Here is a 23719-nt window from a genome sequence, read left to right on the forward strand (position 1 = left end):
TTGTAGCCCCTGTTGTAGGAAGGGTGCCAATACCCCCAAACAGCATATAAATCCATGGGAGAATGAATAGGCAAGAATCACAGCCAGTAACCAAGATGGTCTAAGAGCATTCTTTAGTGAGAAAGGCAGCTTTGTAGTATTGAATAAGGCCAATGGGCCATTTTTGTCCCATCTGTCCCAGATGTCAGCAGTTCCACAGCATCTCTCTGGCAGAGGCCCTTCACAGTGCCATTGGCAAAGATCCTTCAATCAGAGATTGGACATGGACTTCTAGATATAGAGTATGTTGTCTTCCCAAACTAAGATTCCTTACAACATATTCATACTGCACTCTTTTAATTAAAATGCATTTGAACAGGCATTCCTTTAAAACAGAATTCTATATAGCACTCTAAAGCAGGCACAGGAATGGAGTATCCTCCAGATGTTTTAACCCATTATTCCCATTATCCTTGACCATTGGGCATGTCAGCTGGGACTTTTGGGAGTTACAGTCTAAACCAGTTGAAGGGCACCAGATTGCCTTGGATGTTAAGTATATGAGTGCTTTTATAAAGGAATCCTAAAGTGCCTGTGCAATTTTATATGGTATATCAGTTACAGTGGCTGAGAAAGTGTCCTGACACTACTAATGAAAGAACAGATTCCTGCACTGGGTCTCATTATGCTATATGTGGGAGAAACAGGCATTTAATTGCACTCATCTCCTTATATGGTCTCAGAGCTTTCAAAAAAAAAGTTAACATCCCTTTTCACTGGCTAGTTGGCAGGACCCGCTTAAGTTACCCATTTTCCACATGGAAAACTCCATAACAGAGAAGGTTGGTATCGTGCCCGGATCAGTGCATGTTGCTTCCATTGATGTCAGCAAGAGGCCATGTGTTAGCATCATGAGCAGGGGAGAACATGGCTTGAAACAGCATTTGATGAAATTTAAGATACCCGTGAATGCATATGTGCTTTTGCTTACTCATTAATTTAGGTTAAAAAAAAAAAAGACATCACAGAGTCAAGGAAAGTGCTGAAAGTCCTTCACATATTGTTTCTGTTAAAATATATAAATATTAATTACATCTTGTTTTAATAAGGTATAGCATTAGGTCGAGTTCTTTTTATTTAAAATGTAAAGCATATCTTGCATTAAGAATACAATGTATCTTGAGGCAGCATAATTTTCCTTCATCCCTTCCCTTCATAAAATAGCTCTCTAAAATTTCTGTGTATCATACAATAAAATTGACTGAAAACATTAAACATTGTATAAGTATCCAAGCTCAGTATTTAAAGCAGCAACAGAGTGTGTTGTTTCCTTATTATACATTCTGTGGAAATGTTGACTTTGATGTTAAATGTCTAGGTAGCCATTTGTTGCGGATGTCCTAACTCTGGACTTCCCACACTGGGCAGGAGGTTGGACTTCTTGAACCTCCAAACCTCTCCTACTCTGATTTTACTATGTGGGCAGCGTGCAATGTGTGGGCACTGTGCATTTGATAAACTAAAATGACACTAGTGGAGCTCTGCTGAATCCCTTAAGCGGATGCCAATTGTGCTTGTACAACCAGTTGCACAAAGAGTTCTGCAAGAGTTATATGTAATTGGTTGCACAGCATAACTTAGTAGGATTCTTCTCTTGCATATAGTTCAGAATCTAGTTTTTTACTAGCACAATATTGTTTTTGTTAACTGAACGACGGCTGGATATGCTGCGTGATTCCAGAAGTCAGATACTTAACTTAAGAATTAACTCCTTTTTCTCTCTTCTTCTCTTTGTCTGCAATCTCTGAGTGTAACCCTTTTGCAGGACCACAGAGGGTGCAAAAAGATCCCCCACCCGCAAGGCAGATTTTCAGCTTGCATAAGGAAGCTCAAGCAATAGTGATTACATAAAGGGACTTAAATATGGCTAGTGCAGTATTTGCCTTCAGTGTTTCCACTTGCTCTCTTTTTCTACTTTTCATTTCAATCAGTCTGGTGGGATCTACCTTTCATTTCAATAAAAATAGGTAGACAAAAATCATCTTCCTTCACTGAAAGGAGTGAGTGAGAGCACACAGCTGGTCAGGAGACCAATTTGTACTTCAGAGCAATCCTAGAGCTATTATTAATCACTAAGCTGGGATAATTGAGTGCTACTGGAGTATATCTAATGAATATAAGTCACTGTATTTTCCTTTACTCACAGTGACATGTGAATACCACATTTGTTGAGAATATAGTAAACTAAATTTCCATAACAGAGTTGGTGACTGAGCATTCAGATTGTGCTAGTGTGCAAACTTACCATGTGATTGCCCTGATCCGAATCCAGATGTTATCACGATGATATAGAGCCCTGACCATGTGAAAGCAGGTGATGTTCTACCTCAGCCAAGTGAAACTATGCTGCAATACACTGCCAACAAAAGAGAGAGATTATTGGGAATTCCGGTGCTGCAAATATAGCTGTACTTTTGGATTGGATGGGATTGTGCTCTACCTTAAACATGGGATTTGCAGCATGGGGAAGCTCCAGATTTTGGTTGTAATCCTGGATGGCCGGGTGACTGGTGTTATTAAGACTGTGCTTTTCTTTAAAGAAGCCAAACTGGACCTGATCATTCATGCATGAGTCATTTCCACATTTGTACATATTCCTGTACTGTATTCTGTGTTAAGCAATCTTTGAATACAGATTCACAAACTGCAACTTAGCCAAGAGGTGGCTGACAGCATGTAATGTAAGCTATGCTGCTGTCTGGTGCACATGCTTGGCCAAAGGCATATATGCATTTAAATATCTCTTCGTAATATGTAGTATTCATTGGATTTACTTCATCAAAATAGGGCCTTGGCTAACTGATATTGGCATCTTTTCCATTCTTTTCTTTCCTTATTTAAAGTATCTGAATAGGTCTTTTTATGCTAATTTGACTATTAAACCTTTTAACATCCTTGAAATTAATATGACCTTTTCTTATTTCAGTTTGAAAGGTTATATCTTGCATTTCAAAGAACACTGGCAAATAAAAGCATAAAAGAAATAAGGTAAGTTATCTATGATTGTAAAATTAAATAAATGCAAGAGCAAAGCATCTTTAGTTGGCACCTAGGGAATAAGACCCTTGGCATCCCAAAGCTCCTGCATTTCATGTCATTTTATGTATTAGTTTAAAATGAACAATTTGTTCTAAGTTATTTCTTGGAGAATAACTTTATAGGATAAATTCTTCTACCACTATGTGAGGACTGTGGTTTTGGCTTGCATTGCTCTTGATTGAGTGACTTGTAGATTGATACTGTTATATACTTATGTAATATAATGATTGCACAGACTCTGTAGGAAAGGACTAGGTACAAGGTTGATTGCCCATGCGGTTTGCAATAGATTGGCAAAGATTTATGACTCTCACTTGTTCAGCAAGAACACCTGCAAAACACCACCATCACCCCATTCTAAATTATACTGGTGAAATGAAGAATGTTTGGTTTAAGTAAGAATGGATTTCTGTGCAGAGGGACTGTGCGTTCTGGTACTCATGACTTGGGTTCAGAATTCTTTGATTCTAAGTGCATTTCAGGCTCTGTTAAAAAGCAGATCCTGCAAGCCTGGAGTCAGTCCACCCTTGCTTTAACAGATCTCTCTGTTGCTGAAGTTGAAGACAGTGCCAAACAGAGTCTCAAACACTAGAACAATGAATACTTTGGACTATAATTTAACATTAAGACACTGAACTCTTTTATCAGGACAGTGTGTTATTGTCATAAGGTTAAATGTTGAGCAATATTCCCTTTAGAGTACTATGATTTTGGTACAGTGTTGTGAAGTACAGTTTGTCGTTCAGTGGTGTGAAGACAGTGGGAACAAAGGGGTTGTCCTGAGGCATGAGAAACAATGGGTTAAACATATCTAACTTTTTATAGAGTTAGAATGCAATCCTACGCATGTCTAGGCAGATAAAGTTCCGATGATTCCATGCTGGCTGGCAATGCTGGAAGTTGGACTTTGTTTCAGCCTCAACTTGCATAGGATTGTGTCCTTAGCTATACATTTAACTTTTCTTTAGGAGACAGAATGAAACTGGAAGACACAATGGACAATTATTTAAGCCTCCTGTTCTGGAAAATGAAAATCTTTTGTTATGATTTTGTGTCAGTGAGTGTAAATCTCAAAGAATGTGGACCATAATTTTAAATAAATTGACTTGGCAGTAAATTTTGTTGACTTCCTAGTTTAGGATATGTTTCCAACTGCAATATGTAAAAGAATGTTGATCCTTTTGCTAGTGGTTACACAGAAGCAAGGATGTCTGGGATAGAGTGATTACATGGGAAAAGGCATGTAAACGCATGGGCTTGTTCAAGTGTGTTTGTGCAGAGTTGCATAGCAAACTGATAACGCTGAAGGGCATATTTTTTCAGTAAATTAGAATCTGAAGTTCTTTTTCAAAATAATAACCTTATACTTGGATAATTTAATTGCTGACTTCTTAGTAATTATTTATGTTTAAATTTATTTCAGTTAGTGTTTACTATGAAATGACAATTTAAAAAATATTTTGCTTTATTTATAGGAATAGTGGGGAAAAAGAAGACTTTGAAAAGCTAATCACTGATCATGCAAATGCAGCAGGTAAAGCGATATCTATGAATAGCTACTACTACTGAAACTAGTTGATACTTATGAAGCATCCCAGGTGGATTGAGATCTTCACAGACAACTAAAGTGGCACAGTCTCTTCCCAAAGGGCTTATTGTGTAAAGGAAAGGATGCAGTGGAATAGACAAATGACTGACAATAGTGATTGCTCATGTTTAAGTAGCTTATAATTTGAGAACCCAACATGAAATGATCTTCATTGCTAGTGTATCTTCATATAAGAGAAGTGGTGATTCAAACTTGTTTTGCCTATACAAGTGGTGGACAGAAATTTGAGCAGATATTCTTTAGTACAATTACTGGTTAGTTCAAGGAAATACTTATGGTGCATAGAAATAGCATTTTTATAGCACTAATAACCCCAAACTTGGTTACTGAGAAAATGTGATCCTTTCTGCTGTCTTGTCTTTTTCACAAACAAGCCCGTCTGTTGTGAGAATGAGTGTTGCATGGACACAGTCTTTACTGATGTTGGGAAAGGTAGAGGCAGTTATTCTTGGCATGCTTTCCAGGATCAGGGTTGCATTGACTCTTCAGATGAAGACTATGATGGCAGTGAAATGGGGAGTGTGGGAATCAAGATGGTGGAGGAGGGTGAGGTTATCTCAAGGCTGCTGTCTCCAGGTGTCCAGGCAGACCATGGGAACAGGCAGAGTTTGGAAGTGAATGGAGGGGACAAGGAAGAGGAGGAAGATGAGCCCATGCCAGTCTTGTCCCTGACCTCATGATAGGGTGTTGAGTTAGAAAGGCTATCCAATTAGAGGGCCAGCATAGATCTAGGAGTCTATCCCTTCTTCAGAGGTGCCCACCCAGAGCAGTGGAGCCAGGGTTACTGAAAAGTAGGGTTCTTGGAAGTAGTTTCTAGTTTGGGTTCTACCATTTAATGCACAGAGGCTCATCTTCTTATGGCTGTAGTTTGTTAGCTGTGAACTGGAAATAAAGAGCTATTTTGCCAAGGGACTATTTATTGCTTGAGGCAAATAAGGGGAAACTCAGCTCCTGACAACCTGGCTGTTGCCTGTTTATTTAATTGAAGCATTTCTCAAACAGCCACCATCAGACTGAATTCCAGGATGGTATACAGCAATAGAGATAATATCACTTTATGGTCTATGACTTTTTAAAAAATAAGTTTCATTTAAATTCAAGAGGCATTTATTTATTCAATTTTTAGAGACTGGGTATGGAGGTCCCATTTAAATGAGAACCAGTCAGGCTGTCCATAATACTTAAAAGTGAGAAATATAAGGAATTCTTTCCCATCTCCCCACAATTCTGTGCAATTTAGTGAACTCTCTTTCTTTCTTTTCCCTTTACTGCTTTCCTTTTTGCCACAAAATCTTTGGGAGTTGCACACTTCCCATGTTTCTCAATGGAATGCACCTCTCCCCTGATGGCAGTTCTTTGCAGCATGGTGATTACCTGAGCACCAAGGCTAAGAGTATTGTTGGACCAAAGTAAACATTAGGCTGCCAACACGGATCTGGGAATTCAGTCACTACTTTGCTACAAAGCAGCAGTGAAATCTCAGCAGGAATGGAGTGCATAACATTTCATCCACAGCAATCCCTTACATTCTTTCCCCCACCTTGGTGCTTTGTTCCTATCTATCTATCTATCTATCTATCTATCTATCTATCTATCTATCTATCTATGGAACTTCTATGCCGCCCCATTCGCCGAAGCCTCGGGGCGGCTCACAAACATAAATAATTAACATCATATAAAACAATATAATTTAACAGTATAAATTAAGTCGCCCTGGCCAAAGAATAAAATACATAATATTAACAATTAAAATAACGTTTGAATAAAAAGGTCTTCGCCTGGCCCCGAAAAAGAAATAACGACGGTGCCAGGCGGACCTCTCTGGGGAACGCATTCCATAGATTGGGCACCACTGCAGAGAAAGCCCTCCTCCGAGTACCTACCCTCCTAATTTCCTTCACGGAGCATTCCCAGAGAAGGGCCTCTCCCACTGATCTCAAGGGGTGGGCGGGCATATATGGACGTAAGCGCTCCTTCAGGTAACCAGGACCCAAGCCGTTAAGGGCTTTATAGGTCATCACCAACACCTTGAATTGGGCCCAGACTTCAATGGGAAGCCAGTGAAGCTGACGGAGAACTGGAGTCATGTGAACATAACGTCCAGTCCCCGTCAGCAGCCTGGCAGCTCTATTTTGAACCAATTGAAGTATCCAGACCGTCTTCAAGGGCAGCCCCACATAGAGCTCGTTACAGAAGTCAATTCGGGAAGTCACCAACGCATGTGTCACTGTCGCCAGGCAGTCGTTCTCCAGGTAGGGGCACAGCTGATGGATCAGCCGAAGCTGAAAGAAAGCGCTCCTCGCCACCACTGTCACCTGAGCTTCCAGTGAAAGCTCTGGGTTGAGGAGCACTCCCAAGCTGTGGACCTTGTCCCTAAGAGGGAGTGCAACCCCATTCAGGACTATGTTCAATTCACCTTCCCCGAAGCCCGATCCGCCAACCAACAGGACCTCTGTCTTGTCTGGATTGATCTTCAGTTTATTGGCCCTCATCCAGCCCATTACTTTGGCCAGGCACTGGTTCAGGCGACGATCTATGTGCTTACCATGTTATGTAGGAAAAGGTTGCTGTGGGAGGACTTTGCAAAGGAAAAGCAATAGATGCTGCTTGCTGTTTCTTCTCTTCCATTTTCGCATACACCACGTGTGGTACTTTCCAGTGGAGAAGTAGAAACAAGCCCAGTATTTGCTGCCAAACACTGGGTTTGGCTCTTCATTTTAAACAGAGTCAAAACACTTTGTTTTGTTCTAATCAATATCATCCATTATAAATGCTCCCTGGATTCTTGTTCAATATAAATTGCTGCACAAAATAAGCAACTCAGGAGAGTGAGTGCAGATGCCTTCAGTGTCTGATCTGAACTGTTTCTGAAGATGCTGAATGTTTCCGAAGAAAACACTGTTGGGTGGGTAGAAATGAAACATAAAATGTGGAAAATCAAAGACATGTAATTTGAAAGAAAAAGCAAGTGCTTAATGGGATATCTGTAACAGAAATGTTGTATGTTTTCAGGAGTTCCAGTCAACATTATAAAGGAATCACTTGGTGAAGAACTTTTCAAGATATGTTATGAAGAAGATGAACACATTCTAGGAGTTGTTGGGGGGACACTTAAAGACTTTTTGAACAGTTTCAGTACTCTTCTGAAACAGAGTGCTCACTGTCATGAAGCAGAAAAAAGGGGTAGACTTGAAGAGGTCTCCATACTGTGCTTAGAAAAAGACTCAGATTTCTTAAATGTGTACTATTTCTTTCCCAAAAAAACAACTAGCCTCATTCTTCCAGGCATTATAAAAGCAGCAGCACATATTTTGTATGAAACAGAAGTGGAAGTGATGGTAATGCCCCCCTGTTTCAACAAGGACAGCACTGAGTTTATTAACCAGCCATATTTGTTGTACTCCGTACAAGTCAAAAGTGTGAAACTATCCTTATCACCATGTAAACCCCAGTCTTCTCTTGTGATTCCTGCTTCTATGTTCTGCAAGACATTCCCATTTCATTGCATGTTTGACAAAGATATGGTTATTTTACAAGTTGGAAATGGTATAAGAAGACTGTTAAACAGGAGAGAATTTCAAGCAAAGCCAAACTTCGATGAATGGTTTGAAATCCTGGCTCCTAAAATAAATTGCACATTTAGTGGAATCATGACAATGCTGAATATGCAGTTCACTATAAGGGTGAGAAGAAGGGACAACACTCTTAAAAAGTCAACAGGGGTAAGGCTTATTATTATTCTTTGTTGCTTTCTTTACTTATTTTTTCATTACATCAATCTACTTCTAATGCAGCTGTAAGACTTCAATCTTGAATGTTATTACAAAAGTCAGTGAGTGGAACTGTGTGAATGATATTTTCCTTAGTTTTGGTGGCTTCTATATTTATGTCCAGTTAGGAACATGTGGCTCAGGGAGAACTACAAGCTCGCGCGCGCGCTCTCTCTCTCTCTCTCTCTCTCTCTCTCTCTCTCTCTCTCGCATTTGTGTGCCACCTTGTGTTCCAAGGGCTCTCTGGGAGGCTCACATATTTATATGAAGTATGTGTGTATGAAATGTGTACTTTTGCCTCTTGCAGCTTCCTTTTTGGATATAATCTGATGTCTCAATGGAAGCAACAGTTAGTAGGTTCTTCAGACTCTCCTTGACTTCGGGTGCAGTCTGGTGCATGCTTAGACAGGAATAATATCCCTCTATTTCCCAGCTTTTCCTGACCAACCACGCTAGCTGGGAGATGCTGGTCACTGGAGGACTTTCTTTTGTCTAAAAATGCATGAGGTTGCACCCTTAAACTGTTCAAGGTAGGGGAATGATGAGGATGATTTAGGGAATGGAGTGCCAACTCCACAACACCTTTGGGGAGAAAATTGGTATGATGGGCTCAAAAAGTCGATTATCACTGCCTTCTATTGCTCTCAGTTTCTCATGTCACCTTCTCTTTCTCTCATTGTTTTAGGTTATGGATCTTAAAGGACAGATGATCTACATTTTTGAGTCTAGTGCCATTTTGTTCTTGGGATCTCCCTGTGTGGATAGACTAGAAGACTTTACAGGACGTGGCTTGTATCTTTCAGACATTCCAATTCACAATGCACTTAGGGATGTTGTTTTAATAGGAGAACAAGCCAGAGCTCAAGATGGACTGAAGAAAAGGCTAGGAAAGCTTAAAGCCACTCTTGAGCAGGCACATCAAGCCCTTGAAGAAGAGAAAAAGAAAACAGTAGATCTTTTGTGCTCTATTTTTCCTGAGGAGGTTGCACAGCAGCTGTGGCAGGGACAAGTTGTACAGGCCAAGAAATTTAACAATGTCACAATGCTTTTTTCTGACATTGTAGGGTTTACTGCAATCTGTTCCCAGTGTTCACCTATGCAGGTTATCACCATGCTTAATGAGCTCTACACTCGCTTTGATTACCAGTGTGGAGAGCTGGATGTCTACAAGGTAGAGAATTTATTGCATCCATTTGGCCTTCTAGACAGAGAAAGCACTCCTGTAAGGAGATGAATGGGACCTGAACAGCTATTTTGACCTGGACTTCAAAATATAAGATGAGGAGAGTATGATGAAATGGAAAGTAAAGCATCAGTTGTTTGCAGAGTATGTTGTGTGTTGCTATGTCTCCTGCAGCTATGCCAGAGATGTGATGTAATCTAAAAGATGGTGGTGTAACTCTGGAATAAGTAATTTAGCAAATTACATAACTAGGAGTGTGGTCCTCAACACTTGTGGTGCAGAGTGAGTCTATTGACTTAGTGGCACTATTCATGAGGAGGTGCCTTGTGAATCCCTGCTAGAACCACCGAGATTGTGAATGAATAAACATTTTGACATAATAGCAATTTTGTTATAATAAATGATTGCTTCAACCTAGATTTTGCAACTCAGACTAATCTTCAGCAGTTGGCAAGTTGTATTATACAACTAACATGGCAGAGCTCCAGTTCACATTTACTTCGAGAATAGGAATGGACTGGGGGAGGCAGGGAGGCTGGAATAGAACAAAGTTATGAAGGCCTGTTAAACTGCGCCCTGTGTTTTTTTCATGACATTTTGCTTGTATTATAAGAAATGCATTTCAATTTTTAGGTAGAAACCATTGGTGATGCATATTGTGTGGCTGGAGGCTTGCATAAAGAAAGTGAGACCCATGCTATTCAGATTGCATTGATGGCACTGAAGATGATGGAACTGTCTGATGAAGTGATGTCCCCACATGGAGAACCCATCAAGGTTAGCAAGAAATCTCAGAAACACCTAATTGTTGGTGTTTTCAATACTGGTTGGTAGCAAATGTTCCTTATTTTGGGTTTTCAATGAAAAATCATATATGCTCTTCTTTCACACTTATTTGATCCACTTTTTGTAGACGATGTTCCATATTCCTTGCTGCTTTTCAGTGCACAATTAAGACCAAGCTATATGTGATGAAGGAAATTGAATTACCTGCATTTTCAAAATGTGTTACATTGCCACATGGGGGACACTGATTTGATCAGAGAAGCAGTAATGGGGGAGAAGGTTTTAACATGCACCCCACCCCAAAAACTGTTGCAGCCCCACAGCAGTGGGAAAAAAGACATGTATAATTGCTTGATATTCATGGTGGTGAAGGTTCTGACACTCTCTGAACTGGTCTGGAACAATGAAGTCTTCAGCTGCTCAAAGAACTAGACAGTTACTGCAGTTCATAGTGTATGAGGTAAAGGAAAGTTGGTTTGGCTAGCATGAAACCCTCACACAGGATCAGGCTGAGAATTGGAACAAGTTTCTGTTAGGAAACTAAGGGACAACTTGTAGGCAAGCTAAGCAGCAACTGATGGGCAGCTAAGAACCTGGAGTCAAGGAGGATAAAGGAAATGTGCAAAGCAAGGAATGTACTGAGAGAGAGCAATTGTAGCAAGAGTAGGTGGCTTGAGAAAAGGGTATGGGAAACAGAACTGAGTCGAAGGGCCAATGAGATAGAAGAATTTTATGGCCAGGATGGCACAGCACTTAAAGTCAGCTGCCTGATTTGGAAGAAAGGAAAAAGGCAATTGCTGGAGGGAGTGATGAGGGGAGCTATAGGAATTGTTTATACGATTCTAGCAGAGGTGGGAACTTGTAGCCTGCAAGATGTTTTCTTTTACCTCACCACTAGCCTGCAAAGCCAGTAGTGAGAGATGATGGAAGTTGTAGGGCAAACCATCTGTAGGATTACAAGTTGTCCACCTCTGGCCAACTTACCAGAAGAATTCTGCAAGGCAATATTTCTGCAGTAGCATTTGGTTGTGCCAACTTTAAGGGAATAATAAGGACGTCAATATCATGAATATCCACCAAATTCTTTTGCTGCAAGCTTTTATCAAGAAGATAAATACCTCATTAGAAACAATCATGTTGGTGGAGTTTTGTATTCAGCTCAGATAGCGCATGAGCATGAATCAGCAAGTAGAAATTAGTAAAAGTCAGGAGCACACTTTAGGAGTATTGACTTCATCTCGCCTTCTAGCACACATTTACACACACTTAAGCCTCACTGAAACTAATAGGATTCTGTGTGTGCATGCAGGTAGAATGGGATCATTTACTTTCAAAATAACAGAGCCTGAAACCTAAAGCACTGTCCAAATATCTGTCCATCTCCTATATTACAATTAACCAAATACTGGTTTATAGCTCAGTTAACTATATGGGATTCCCTTATACTCCTACAAAATGGTATTCACCTTTCAAGTGTTGAAAATAATGTTTTACCATGCAATATACTCTGTACACACAAACCTCTGGGATTATGCAAAATGTATGAACCTAGAGACATGCTTGGTTTTGTGGTTACAGTATAAATAACTGATTTTTCTAACTGGAAACAGACAGGATACTGTCAAGGGTTTTGATGGGAAAATAAACAGGCTGTATTGTATTTACCATTGTAGAATCATAGAATACAGACAATGATTACAAACTGTGCTCAGTGCTTGATTTTGTGGGTGAAAGACAAGATGAGTAAATTCATGTTAAAACTTGTGAGTGGACAATTTAGCCACATGGGTATTTTTGGCTACTTTCATTGCTTCTAATATGAGAGAGTTGTTATAAATGTCCCTTGATTATTAGCAAGCTCATTTTTGCACTTCCAATTTTATGAAATTTATGCTTTAATGCACTTACTCTGCAGTATTGCATGTGTGTCACTCATCTGCTATAGCCGTGTAGATGATGCCTGCACTTGGTTTCATGCAAACCTGCTTTCCCATTTAAAACTGCTCAATGTGTAAATCCAACACATATTAAAGCTGGATTGGGGGTGTGCACTGAATCATCAGCTGCATTAAATATTGCAAATTTTACCAATATCTGAGTTTCTGTGTCTTTGTGAGGCACATCTGTGAATTGGTCTCATGTACTTCATTCAAAGCTGCCACGTTTTGAAGATGAAGTGTGGGATAGACAGGCACTCATAATGTCCCTTAATAAAAGAAATCATAACCAGTGTGGTGTAGTGGTTAAGAATACAGTACTGGGACTCAAGCAATCTGGGTTCTAGTTCCCATTCAGCCATGGAACCAAGTGGGTTACTTTGGGCCAGTCACAGACTCTCAGCCCAACCCAACTCACAGAGTTGCTGTTGTGGGAATCAGAATGAGAGCAGCAGGAGGAGGTTGATTGAATTTGCTTTGAATTCTTTAAAAAGAGGGGAAAAGTGGGATATAAATCGAATGAATGAATGAATGAATGAATGAATGAATGAATGAATGAATGAATGAATCACTGTTACTTGTTGCTATGCCTTGGGACATCTGTACATGAACAACCATGCTGTACCTGCTTTAGATTATTTCTTATGTAGGCTATTCCTAGGCATTTACAAAAGCCAGGATGAAACTGCAAATTAAGGAGGTTATTCTGGCAACGTTTAGAACTCCTGAATCTCAGAGAATCATTCTTTCCCCACTTCTTCCTAAGTAAGAGGATTGTGGGCTCAGTCTGCTAAGAACAATCCAGAAAGTGCTGCTGATTTGCAGTAGGGTTTGTTCTAAAGTGCCGTGCATGCCTTGTTTAAATTAATGTGCATAAACAGTGCCAGTTGGACAATACTAAGTCTTGTCTGATGAATGTGCTTTGTTTTGACTAATGGTTATTGAGATTAAGAATCTGCTTTCCATGCTGTATTACTTGTTCATGATTATAATCCATCATGATTAGAGAGGGACTAAAAAGAAATCAATCTTACCTGGCCCAAGACCAGGAAGCCTCTGTAAATGTGATTTATTCATTTGACTTTTGTTTTCTGTCAAACATATTTTTAAAAATATCTTCTCTTGTTTTTCAAAGATGCGCATAGGCCTACATTCTGGCTCTGTCTTTGCTGGCGTTGTTGGTGTTCAGATGCCACGATATTGTCTATTTGGAAACAACGTAACACTCGCCAACAAGTTTGAGTCTTGCAGTGTTCCCAGGAAAATAAATGTCAGTCCAACAACCTACAGGTAGTTTCTCAGAAGTACTATATAGTATTTTATTTGAATCTCAATCTAACTCTGTTTCAGTCCCCTGTGTATTGCTTTATATTACACTCCTAAAGGCTTTTTGTAGAAGCAGTGATTCCATTTTGGGACCAGATGATCAGAAATGTTTTTCACTAAAGCTTGGTAAACAAATCTATTGCTTCTGGGTCCTTCTGTACTCCAAGGCCTTGCAGGGCTCCAACCTGAGAAAACTCAGGTTTTCTTCAGGAGAAACAAATGCCATCAAGCCCCTCTCTTTCTTCCAATCCTCTTCTACAGAAATTCAAGTAAGAGTTTCGCTCTTACTTGGGCTGTTACAGAGGTTGTGCCAAACGTGCAAATCAGCCTCTTTCAGCAGACCAAGTATCAACATTCTTAGTTTCAGCATTTCAAAACCATCACCATATATTTCCTCATTGCTAGATGTGATTTGCATGTAAGGATGGAGTTCAGTCCCAATCAACTACTCTTGCTTGCTTCTGAATTTCATTTGACAGCCATCAGATAGAACATGATGTCTACTTTGAAATGCTGATGTTAAGTTTGAAGTAAGAAGGTAATTTACATACATTTAGCAATGACCTTTGTTACCTTGTAAAATGCATTCATTCATTCAACTCTGCTCTTGGTTGTAAATTCAAATAGAATTTCCTTTGCACTTTCAGCACTACTTGCTTTTTCACTGAAGCTTATATCCAGACTGACACTTTTGTTGTATTTAATTTCATTTTTATTCCTCACTTTCTTGGTATTTTAAAAATATATCTTTGATTCACAATGCAGCCTTTGGATCACACAGACATGTTATCCTAACAATATTCATGGTAATCTTGCACTCTTGTGCTTGCATATTTTCCAAATAAGTTAGTGTCAAAGCATGCTATCCAAACATGGGAAAACTTTATGATGGAATTGTGATGTCTGGTTTTGCAGGGCCTGGAGTGGTTATGTTTAACTTCTGCTTTGAAATTAATTGACAGAAGAGATTACCAAAATAATTAAAAGCACAGATGCTTTAGCACAACAACAACAACAAAAATGATTATGAAAAGGAGGAAAGGGCGAACTCAAGTTTTCCATCTAGACAATTCAGAGCAAACTTTTGCCTGTTGCAAGGTATAACTTATATGGAAGCCTGTGTAAAGTAGAAGAACAGAATTGAGGTGTTTGTGGATGAGGTAGATGTTCATTTTTAAGTTAATACTTATTTGTACTGGTCAGGGCAGTCTCAAGATATTTTGCTGTCCTAAGCAAAATACAGTTTGGATGTCTCCCTGCCACTGCTAGTTCCTAAACAGCATGAAATGGGTTTATGGAGCAGGGGATTTTGAGTTTTCTTGGAAACTAATCAGAAACTGTTTGGGGGCACACAGCTAAAAAGAGTCTTGGAGATTTGAAAGGGCAGGCCTCCCACAATTCAAGTGCCTCATTATCAGCACCTCCTCTCCCAAAGTTAGCAAGCTGATTTTTGCAGCCTGCTGCTTCCCCCACTAGAAAATGTATTGCGATTTAAAGTGGCACTCCGCTGTAGCATGGACTGTCCTGCAAATATTATACCAAATACTATACCAGATATGAATCAGCCATTTGTTTCTCTGATGGCAGTTACAGCCTCATACATAAGATTACAGAGGTCAAAAGTCACCCCTGACTACGGGCACAATCCTAATCATGATTATGCAGTAAAAAATAAACTTCTTCACTTCCTAACATTTGTCAACCAGCATGGCCAGCTGTGGAGTTGTAAGATTTTTTTTTCTGTCTAAACATGCATAGGATTATGTTTTACAAAAATGAAACAAAACAAAGACGCGTGTTTTTCCATTCCACCACTTTAATAGCTTTATGCAAACAGAAAGCTTTGCTGCCTATACAGAGTTCCACAAAGTTGTTTTCATTTTCTTTAGTTTCAGGGAAATGACCTGAACGAGATAATAAAGTGATCAGAAGAATCTTATGTGCATAAATTTTCCTGTGCTGGATCCTGAAAGAATATGGACCTTCGTGTGTGCTTTGGAACACCTTACAGATCTTTATAGTACTTGCTTAGTTCAGAATAATACTGCTTCACATATGCAAAGAGCAACAATTGTTATTTTACCTTAGCTAACAATTTGTAACATTCAAGATGTATAGGCTTACATTTATGTTTATATCTAATAAAAACATTTTAACTTTGTTGCAGGTTCCTAAAGGATCATCCAGGATTTGTATTTACGCCTCGGTCAAGGCAGGAGCTTCCATCCAACTTTCCAAGTGACATTCCTGGGATCTGTTATTTTCTTGATGCTTATCTTCAAGGAACAAATTCAGTGATGTGGATTCAAAAGAAAGATACTGAAGCTGGAAAAACAAATTTTTTGGGGATGCCAACAGGAATAGATTAAATTTGTGCTTGTTTGCATTTCAGGAAGAATGTATTAATATTCTGAATTTTGTAGAAACTGAAAATTAAGAAAAACAAAGAAACATGGCAGCCAGTATGAAAACTACAAGAATACATCCCATTTTACTTCTAATGTTTATTTAAAAACTGTATTCGATTAATAACAGTTTGAGAATGAGAGAAGGAGCATGGCAGATGAGGCACAGAGTGTTTTACAGTGGAAGGAGAACACCCAGCTGGCCAGTCGCCTCTTTCCTCTAGCTGCTTTGCCAAGCGTGAATCTGATAAGGCCCAGGAAACGTTTTTTTGCAGTTCTCCAGCCTTCTCAGAAGCTCTCCAGCCTTCTCAGATTTTAGACAGCTTCTCAAGGGACCATTCAGCATTCTAGACATGTAGTACCAAGCCACAGATGAGCAGAATGTGATGTAGTTCAGTTCTTAGTGTACAGAAGTGATATAGTCATGTGGAATTCTATTAATATCAGTTGCTTTTAGATGTTCTTTAAGCTTTCTCTGGTTTGTCAGTGGTGGAGAAACATGGTTCACAATTGATATTGTTGGTGGGCCATGGGAAGAAGTTTTAACCTCCCCCAGCAATTTCATCCCATCTGCATGTGACGCCCCCCAACCCTGTCACTGACCAGAAGAGCTCAGTTGAGTACCGTAGGAGGTATGGAGGAAAGGGGAAGTAGCCACAAATTATGTTTAGCATATGTTGGGTGCCACTGCTTTCCTAATCAAAAATAAGAGCCTGCTTAAGCATTACACAGCATAACTTGCCCTGTGAGTTATCTGTCGCTAAGTATTCTAAAGTTTTCTGCACCAATAGGCAGTGAAAGCTGAAAGAGGCAGAAATCAAGAACACAATGAAGAAGGAGCTGCTGGCTGATTTGTGTCACTTTATCTCTGTAATGACCAATTTTTTGTAAATGCTTGGAGAGGTAGAATCAAAACTGATCCACCCCATCTGGCTTGTTGTGCAAATTAGCAATGGGGAATGAGAGATCAACCACATTGTTGAAAAACTTTGTTCAGATGCATGTTGGATACTTGTGAGAACTATCCTGTTTGCCTAATGTAGGATCCAGTCCTTTTCTGGTTGGGACACGGCGACCTTACAGCTCCTAAAACTTGAAGTATGGAGCTGGGATGTGTCGACTGGTAGAGGAGGAACACTGGATCTGGTCTGTTGGACTGATTAGTAGGAAGGCAAAAATATAAGCAGTCCCAGTTAATGCACCCTCCAGTGCCTTTTGAGATTCTTTGTGTTAATTTATTTATGCTGATAGTCCATCATTGCTGTTCTAATAATTATTCATTCATCTTAAAGAAAATTAAAGTAACTGATTACAGTATTTTAAAATAATCAGAAACTTGCTTCATTTTAATTCTTCCAGCACCATATCTCTGCACATTTTGTTATGTGGCAGATTTTTGCATGGTAGTGCAGTATGCATTGACAATGTATGACATTTGCACTAGATAAATGTACAGTACATTACAAATCTTGTCCCAGCCCCCATGCTTCATGTGTGTACTGTAACAACCCATGCATTTGCACTAGCACCAACAATGACTTGGCTGGATTCTCCCCCCTCCCCACCTCTGCCTCCCCAAGCACCCTCTAGTTCTGTTAATCAGCTAAGAGATTCTGGGCAGAACTGCAAAACACTGCCTAATTTGAAGTTTGACCTAGGAGGGAGATTTCTCTTCAAGAACTTTTATCTGTCCCATCTTGGGTCCAAGTCAGAAAGTATTGTCACTCGTGTGTGTATGTATGTGTGCGTGTCTGTCTTTGATGTACATAGAAGTCACTTATGGATGAGAAAGTCTTGCAATTTTTTGCTCCAAATGTGCAAAGAAAAGGTGGGAAGCTGTAAAATAGCCAGAACTGTCCTAAAATCCGTCACATCCTGTATTGGTGCAATTTTGCATCAATCAAGTAAAATATTGTTCAGTGCTAACCATGAACCATTTTAAGCATAAAAATGCTTACCACAAGAAGAAAATAGAAGTCTACATCCCACAGTGACCAACTAAATGTCTAAGCAAGCCCACAAGCCAGATACAAGCACCACATGAGTACCCTTCCAGTTGTGTTCCAAAACAACACAAGAGCCATGCTGCTTTTGATACTGGACATAATAGAGAGCCATAATGTGTAGTAGCCATTCATAGCCCTGTCTTCCATGAACTTCTCCAATCCCTTTTTAAAGTTGTCAATTGCCGTATCTTGTAGAAACAAAATCCATATTTTGATTATGGGGTCTATGTCCCGAATCTGCTACTGCTCAGCTTCACTGGATGATCCTTGGTCCTCCTATTAAGGCTCTGCACTGTGCATAATTGTATGCACATCAGTCATGTCCTCTAAGCTGAAAAATATCTAAGTGTTGTAGCATTTCCTCATAGAGGATTGCTTGATTATCCCAGTGGCCCCTTTTCACACAGTTTCCACACGGCAACATCATGGTACATGGTATTCCAAGTGTGGCAGCACCATAGATACGTATAAAGGCATTACAATATTGGCATTCCACAATTGCCTACATCCTCTATTGTTATAATTTGTGAATAATTTGTTTAGTTTCTTTTCAATCTCCTTTTCCATTAGTATTGCTTAATCTCCTTAATCACCAAACAGTCCAACCAACTCCATAGCAGTTTTCTTGCTTTAATTATTTAAAAGAGTTGTACTGTTATCTGTAATGTTATTATAGGTACATTTCTCAAAATCCCCTTTCCATCCCTTATTGCCTATTTGTATTTTATTTGTGGTCAGTTGTTTTTCTTTTCATTCTCATTTGGGAACCTCTTCTCATTCTTCTTGACAGTGATAGTTAACCATGCAGGTGACCTGCTGGACCAACTTTTCTGCTCTGTGGTCTACATTCTAGCTGAGCTTCCGTTACTGTGGCTTTCAAGATGTCCTCATGCATTCTGGAACGATCTGGATCTCTTGACTTGCCCTTTTACCTTTATCAGTCTTTTCACTTTTAAGAAGTTTCCTTGGCAATGTTGGACTTAGATGTAAATTAAAACTGATGGCACATTTCTAATCTGTTTGGCAATTTACATCTCACACTAGATCCTGGGTACCACTTAGGATTAAGTAAAAGGTTGGCATGCCTTTGGTTTGTTTCATGACTAATTGTATTCTGCTTAGAGGGTCTTTGGGCTGATTCAGTGGATAATAAGCACTTAAATAAATAAATAATTCTACAGCAGAGTTGTTAGGATATTTAGAAATATTCTTCATCATGAGTAGAATGTGCTTTTATTCAGTCTGTGTGAACGTAACCCTTACCATAACACTTTGGGCTTCCTGCTTTCATTCCCCCTCTCATGATTGCCATGATTATTGTGGCAGGGGAAGGGGGATGGCAGATGCTAATGAAATGTCAGGACACTAAGCAATTCACTTTGGTCATAATCCTGTGCACATCCAGTGGGGGTTTCTTCTGATTAAGATCTTCATAGGATGGCTCTGCATACATGATTATCAGCCGTTTCCAGTGCTAGTACAGATTATGCCATTCACTGCTTCCAGAACTTATTCACTGTCTATAAATTAAATATATGTAATATATTGTATAATCAAATGCTAAAACTTCTGTAGCTAAACAGCATTTTATTAATTCACATTATAAATCTTACTCTAAGGGGAGCACATTTTCCGTTATGTATTATAACAGTATGTTTTCTTCTAGCTGATATTTAACTGTTTAAGTTAAAACATGTAAACTGCTTCACAGTATTAACCATTTCTAAGACTGCATAGCATTCAACACAGAAATGTGAGGAACTGAAATGAGGTACAAATTATATATGTATATATAGGCTTTGGATACACTGTGGTTGTGTTTTGATATATGATGAGTTTAATAAAAGGAAATACACTAGAATGGTGCACAGATCATTTGTTTGATAGAAGTATATAGTTGTCTACTGAGCTTATCGTATTAAAGGTGAAGAACATACCATCCAGCTCTCTATTCCTCCAGTCCTTATCAACAATTCCAAGGCTCAGGAGTCTTCAACAATAGACTATTCATAAGCAAAGGCCAGTGTGTTACATGCTATGGTCCTGAAGAAAAATTACAGATCATGATGAATTCCTGCCAGAATTCACTAATCCCCCACTCTGATCCAGTATTGTTGCAGGATCTGGATGCAGACTGGAAGAGGAAAAACATGCAGATTATATTTTGCTGACCTGGAAAATCAAGTGAAGACAGGCAAGATTAAGAAAATTAGATGAGTCCTCTGGGATCAGACTAAAGATCCATCTCTTCCACCATCCAACACATTATAAGATGCTGCTTGGAGGTCAATAAAGCAGGGGATGGCTTTTTCATAGTGCTGGTTCCCAGGAAATTGTAAGACGAGAACTGTCTTGTGACTGACAGCATGGATAGAGCCATTGTTTATATCTATTCCCCTTTAAAGGCATCCAAGGGTTGGAACAGGTATTACTTTAAATATATGTCTAGAGGTGATATCATTTCCTATTTCTTTAATCTTGAGTAGGTGTAGAAACTGCTATAGACATGATCACAAAATATGAGTTACCTAATGGAAGCTTGGAGACATAGTCAAAAGAGGGTAAAAGAAGTGGTGGTGGGAAGAAATAGGCTGAGGGCAGTCATAGCAAGGCACAGAGGTAGAGAAAGAACCAGGTTAGAGACTAGAAACAGTGTGGGAACAGTGAACTAAAGCAATAAAGCTAGAAGTTGGAAGTGAAAGATCAAGGAAAGGGATGGAGAGATGAAGAAATGCAACTTTAGAAAAGGACAGAAAGAAGCCAAGGTTTCATTTTATAAATAGGAATAGCTTTGCAGGCATCTTGGCATCCATGAGCACTATATTGGAGTTCCTCAACAAGTGGGAGGTATTTCTATCTGTCCTGAATTGTCTGCCAGTAAATCTCATTAAATAATTAAATACATGCCCCCCCACCTAACACTGAGTATTTTAAAACAAGTAGACCAGCTTACTCCACCCTATACATAATTTTATAAGCCTTTATTACATCTTCCCCTGCATCCTTATGTTTATGTTATTTGCAAAGTCATGCCCGACCCATCACGACCTCATGGACAACATTCTTCTAGGGTCTCCTATCTTCCACCATCCCCCGGAGTCCACCTAAGCTCACACCGACTGCTTCAATGACTCCATCTAGCCACCTCATTCTCTGCTGTCCCCTTCTTCTTTTGCCATCTATTGTTCCCAGCATTAGGCTCTTCTCCAGTGAGTCCTTCCTTCTCATTAGGTGGCCAAAGTATTTGAGTTTCATCTTCAGTATCTGGCCTTCTAAAGACCAGTCAGGGTTGATCTCCTCTAAGACTGACTGGTTTGATATCCTTGCAGTCCAAGGGACTCGCAGGAGTCTTCTCCAGCACCACAATTCAAAGGCCTCAGTTCTTCAGCGCTCACCCTTCCTTATGGTCCAGCTTTCACAGACATACACTGCAACTGGGAAGACCATAGCCTTGACTATATGCACTTTTGTCGGCAGGGTGATGTCTCTGCTTTTTAGTATGCTATCTAGATTTGCCATAGCTTTCCTCCCCAGGAAAAAGCGTCTTTTAATTTCTTGGCTGCAGTCACTGTCTGCAGTGATCTTGGAGCCCAGAAATATAAAATTTGTCACTACCTCCATGTCCTCCCTATCTATTTGCCAGGAAGTGATAGGACCAGATGCCACGGTCTTAGTTTTCTTAATGCTGAGTTTCAAGCCAACTTTTGCACTCTCCTCTTTCACCCGCATCAAGAGGCTCTTCTTCATTTCTGCCATTAGAGTGGTATCATCTGCATATTTGAGGGTGTTGATATTTTTCCTGGCAATCTTAATTCCAACTTGTGATTCATCTATTTATTTATTTAAAACATTTCTATGCCGCCCCCATCGCAACAAAGCCTCGGGGTGGCTCACAAAGAATACATGAAAACATACACAAATAATAATATAAAAAACAAACAAACCCCGGTGCATTCTCGGCTAAAAAATTTAAAATCCTAATTAATTCAATAATTTAACAATTAAAATAAGTTTTAAATAAACAGGTCTTAGCCTGGTGCCGAAAAACAAATAACGACAGCGCCAGGCGGACCTCTCTGGGGAGCGCATTCCATAGATTGGGAGCCACCGCAGAGAAAGCCCTCCTCCAAGTATTTACCCTCCTAATTTCCTTCATGGAGGGTTCCCAGAGAAGGGCATCCTTTCCTGATCTCAAGGGGCGGGAGGGCATATATGGGCGCAAGCGTTCTTTTAGATATACAGGTCCCAAGCCGTTTAGGGCTTTATAGGTCATAACCAACACCTTGAATTGGGCCCGGACTTCAATCGGGAGCCAGTGGAGCTGATGGAGAACTGGGGTTATATGAGAACAATGCCCAGTCCCCGTCAGCAACCTGCCAGCTCTATTTTGCACCAATTGAAGTATCTGGACTGTCTTCAAGGGTAGCCCCATGTAGAGCGCGTTACAGAAATCTAATCGGGAAGTTACCTGTGCATGTGTCACTGTCGCCAGGCAGTTGTTCTCCAGGAAGGAACACAGCTGATATATCAGCCGAAGCTGAAGGAAGGCGCTCCTCGCCACCGCCATCACCTGAGCTTCTAGAGACAGCTCAGGGTCGAGGAACACTCCTAAGCTGCGAACCCTGTCCCTCAGAGGGAGTGCAACCCCATTTAGAACAAGGCCCAAGTCCCCCATCCCGAGGCCCGAGCCACCCACCAACAGGACCTCCGTCTTGTCAGGACTAAGCTTCAGTTTATTGGCCCTCATCCAGCCCATTACCTTGGCCACTGCCTCACCTGGATTTGTGGAAAATGAGAGGTAGAGCTGGGTACCATCAGCGTACTGATTCCGCAGCCCACACCTCCTGATGACCTCTCCCAGTGGTTTCATATAGTTGTTAAATAGCAAAGGGGACAAAACGGACCCCTGCGGAACTCCATGGCATAACTGCCATGGCACAGAGCCATAGTCCCCCAGCACCACCTTCTGAAATCGACCATTGAGATAGAAATGGAACCACCTCCAACTCCCAATCCCACTAGCCTATTCAGAAGGATACCATGGTCGATGGTATCGAAAGCCACTGAGAGGTCCAGGAGAACTAACAGGGACGCACTCCCTCTGTCTCTCTTCCTGCGCAGGTCATCGTACAGGGCGACCAAGGCAGATTCAGTGCCATACCCGAGTCTGAAGCTGGACTGAAATGGGTCCAGATAATCATTTTCATCCAAGAGTGCTTGGAGTTGTCCTGCCACCACCCGCTCTAGCACCTTGCCCAGGAACGGGATGTTGGCCACCGGTCTATAATTGGCGGCCACCTCTGGATCCAGGGATGCCTTCTTTAGGACTGGCCGGACTACCGCCTCTTTTAAAGAGGAAGGTACCCGGCTGTCTCTTAAAGAGGTGTTGACCGCCTCCAGGATCCAGGTCCGAATCCTGTCCTTGGCTTTCTTAAGTAGCCAAGATGGGCATGGGTCTAGTAAGCAAGTGGTAGGACGTACTTGTCCAAGCACCTTGTCCACATCATCAGGCCACAACAACTGAAATTCATCCATTAATTGTGGACTCGATGGCATCAATGGCGTCTCCCCAGTAGAATCTGATTCAATAGCAGAGTCAAGCTCGTGGCGAATCTGAGC

At 40.4% G+C, this 23719-nt stretch overlaps 1 protein-coding gene across 2 annotated transcripts in view; it reads left to right on the forward strand.

Annotated features, from left to right (window-relative positions):
- Positions 1-19957, forward strand: part of GUCY1A1 (guanylate cyclase 1 soluble subunit alpha 1) — a 38310-nt gene extending 18353 nt beyond the window's left edge. For both annotated transcript variants that reach the window (XM_044430847.1, XM_044430846.1), the window contains exons 3-9: positions 2966-3027; positions 4554-4612; positions 7700-8409; positions 9143-9628; positions 10274-10417; positions 13499-13653; positions 15857-19957. In XM_044430847.1, coding sequence (XP_044286782.1) covers positions 2966-3027; positions 4554-4612; positions 7700-8409; positions 9143-9628; positions 10274-10417; positions 13499-13653; positions 15857-16058 — 1818 coding nt within the window. In that variant the 3' untranslated portion in view covers positions 16059-19957. The remainder of the gene's footprint in view (positions 1-2965; positions 3028-4553; positions 4613-7699; positions 8410-9142; positions 9629-10273; positions 10418-13498; positions 13654-15856) is intronic.
- Positions 19958-23719: the final 3762 nt, after the last annotated feature.

The sequence above is a fragment of the Varanus komodoensis genome, unplaced genomic scaffold (genome assembly GCF_004798865.1).
Source record: "Varanus komodoensis strain SLA01 unplaced genomic scaffold, ASM479886v1 scaffold21, whole genome shotgun sequence".
Classification (NCBI taxonomy): Eukaryota; Metazoa; Chordata; class Lepidosauria; order Squamata; family Varanidae; genus Varanus; species Varanus komodoensis.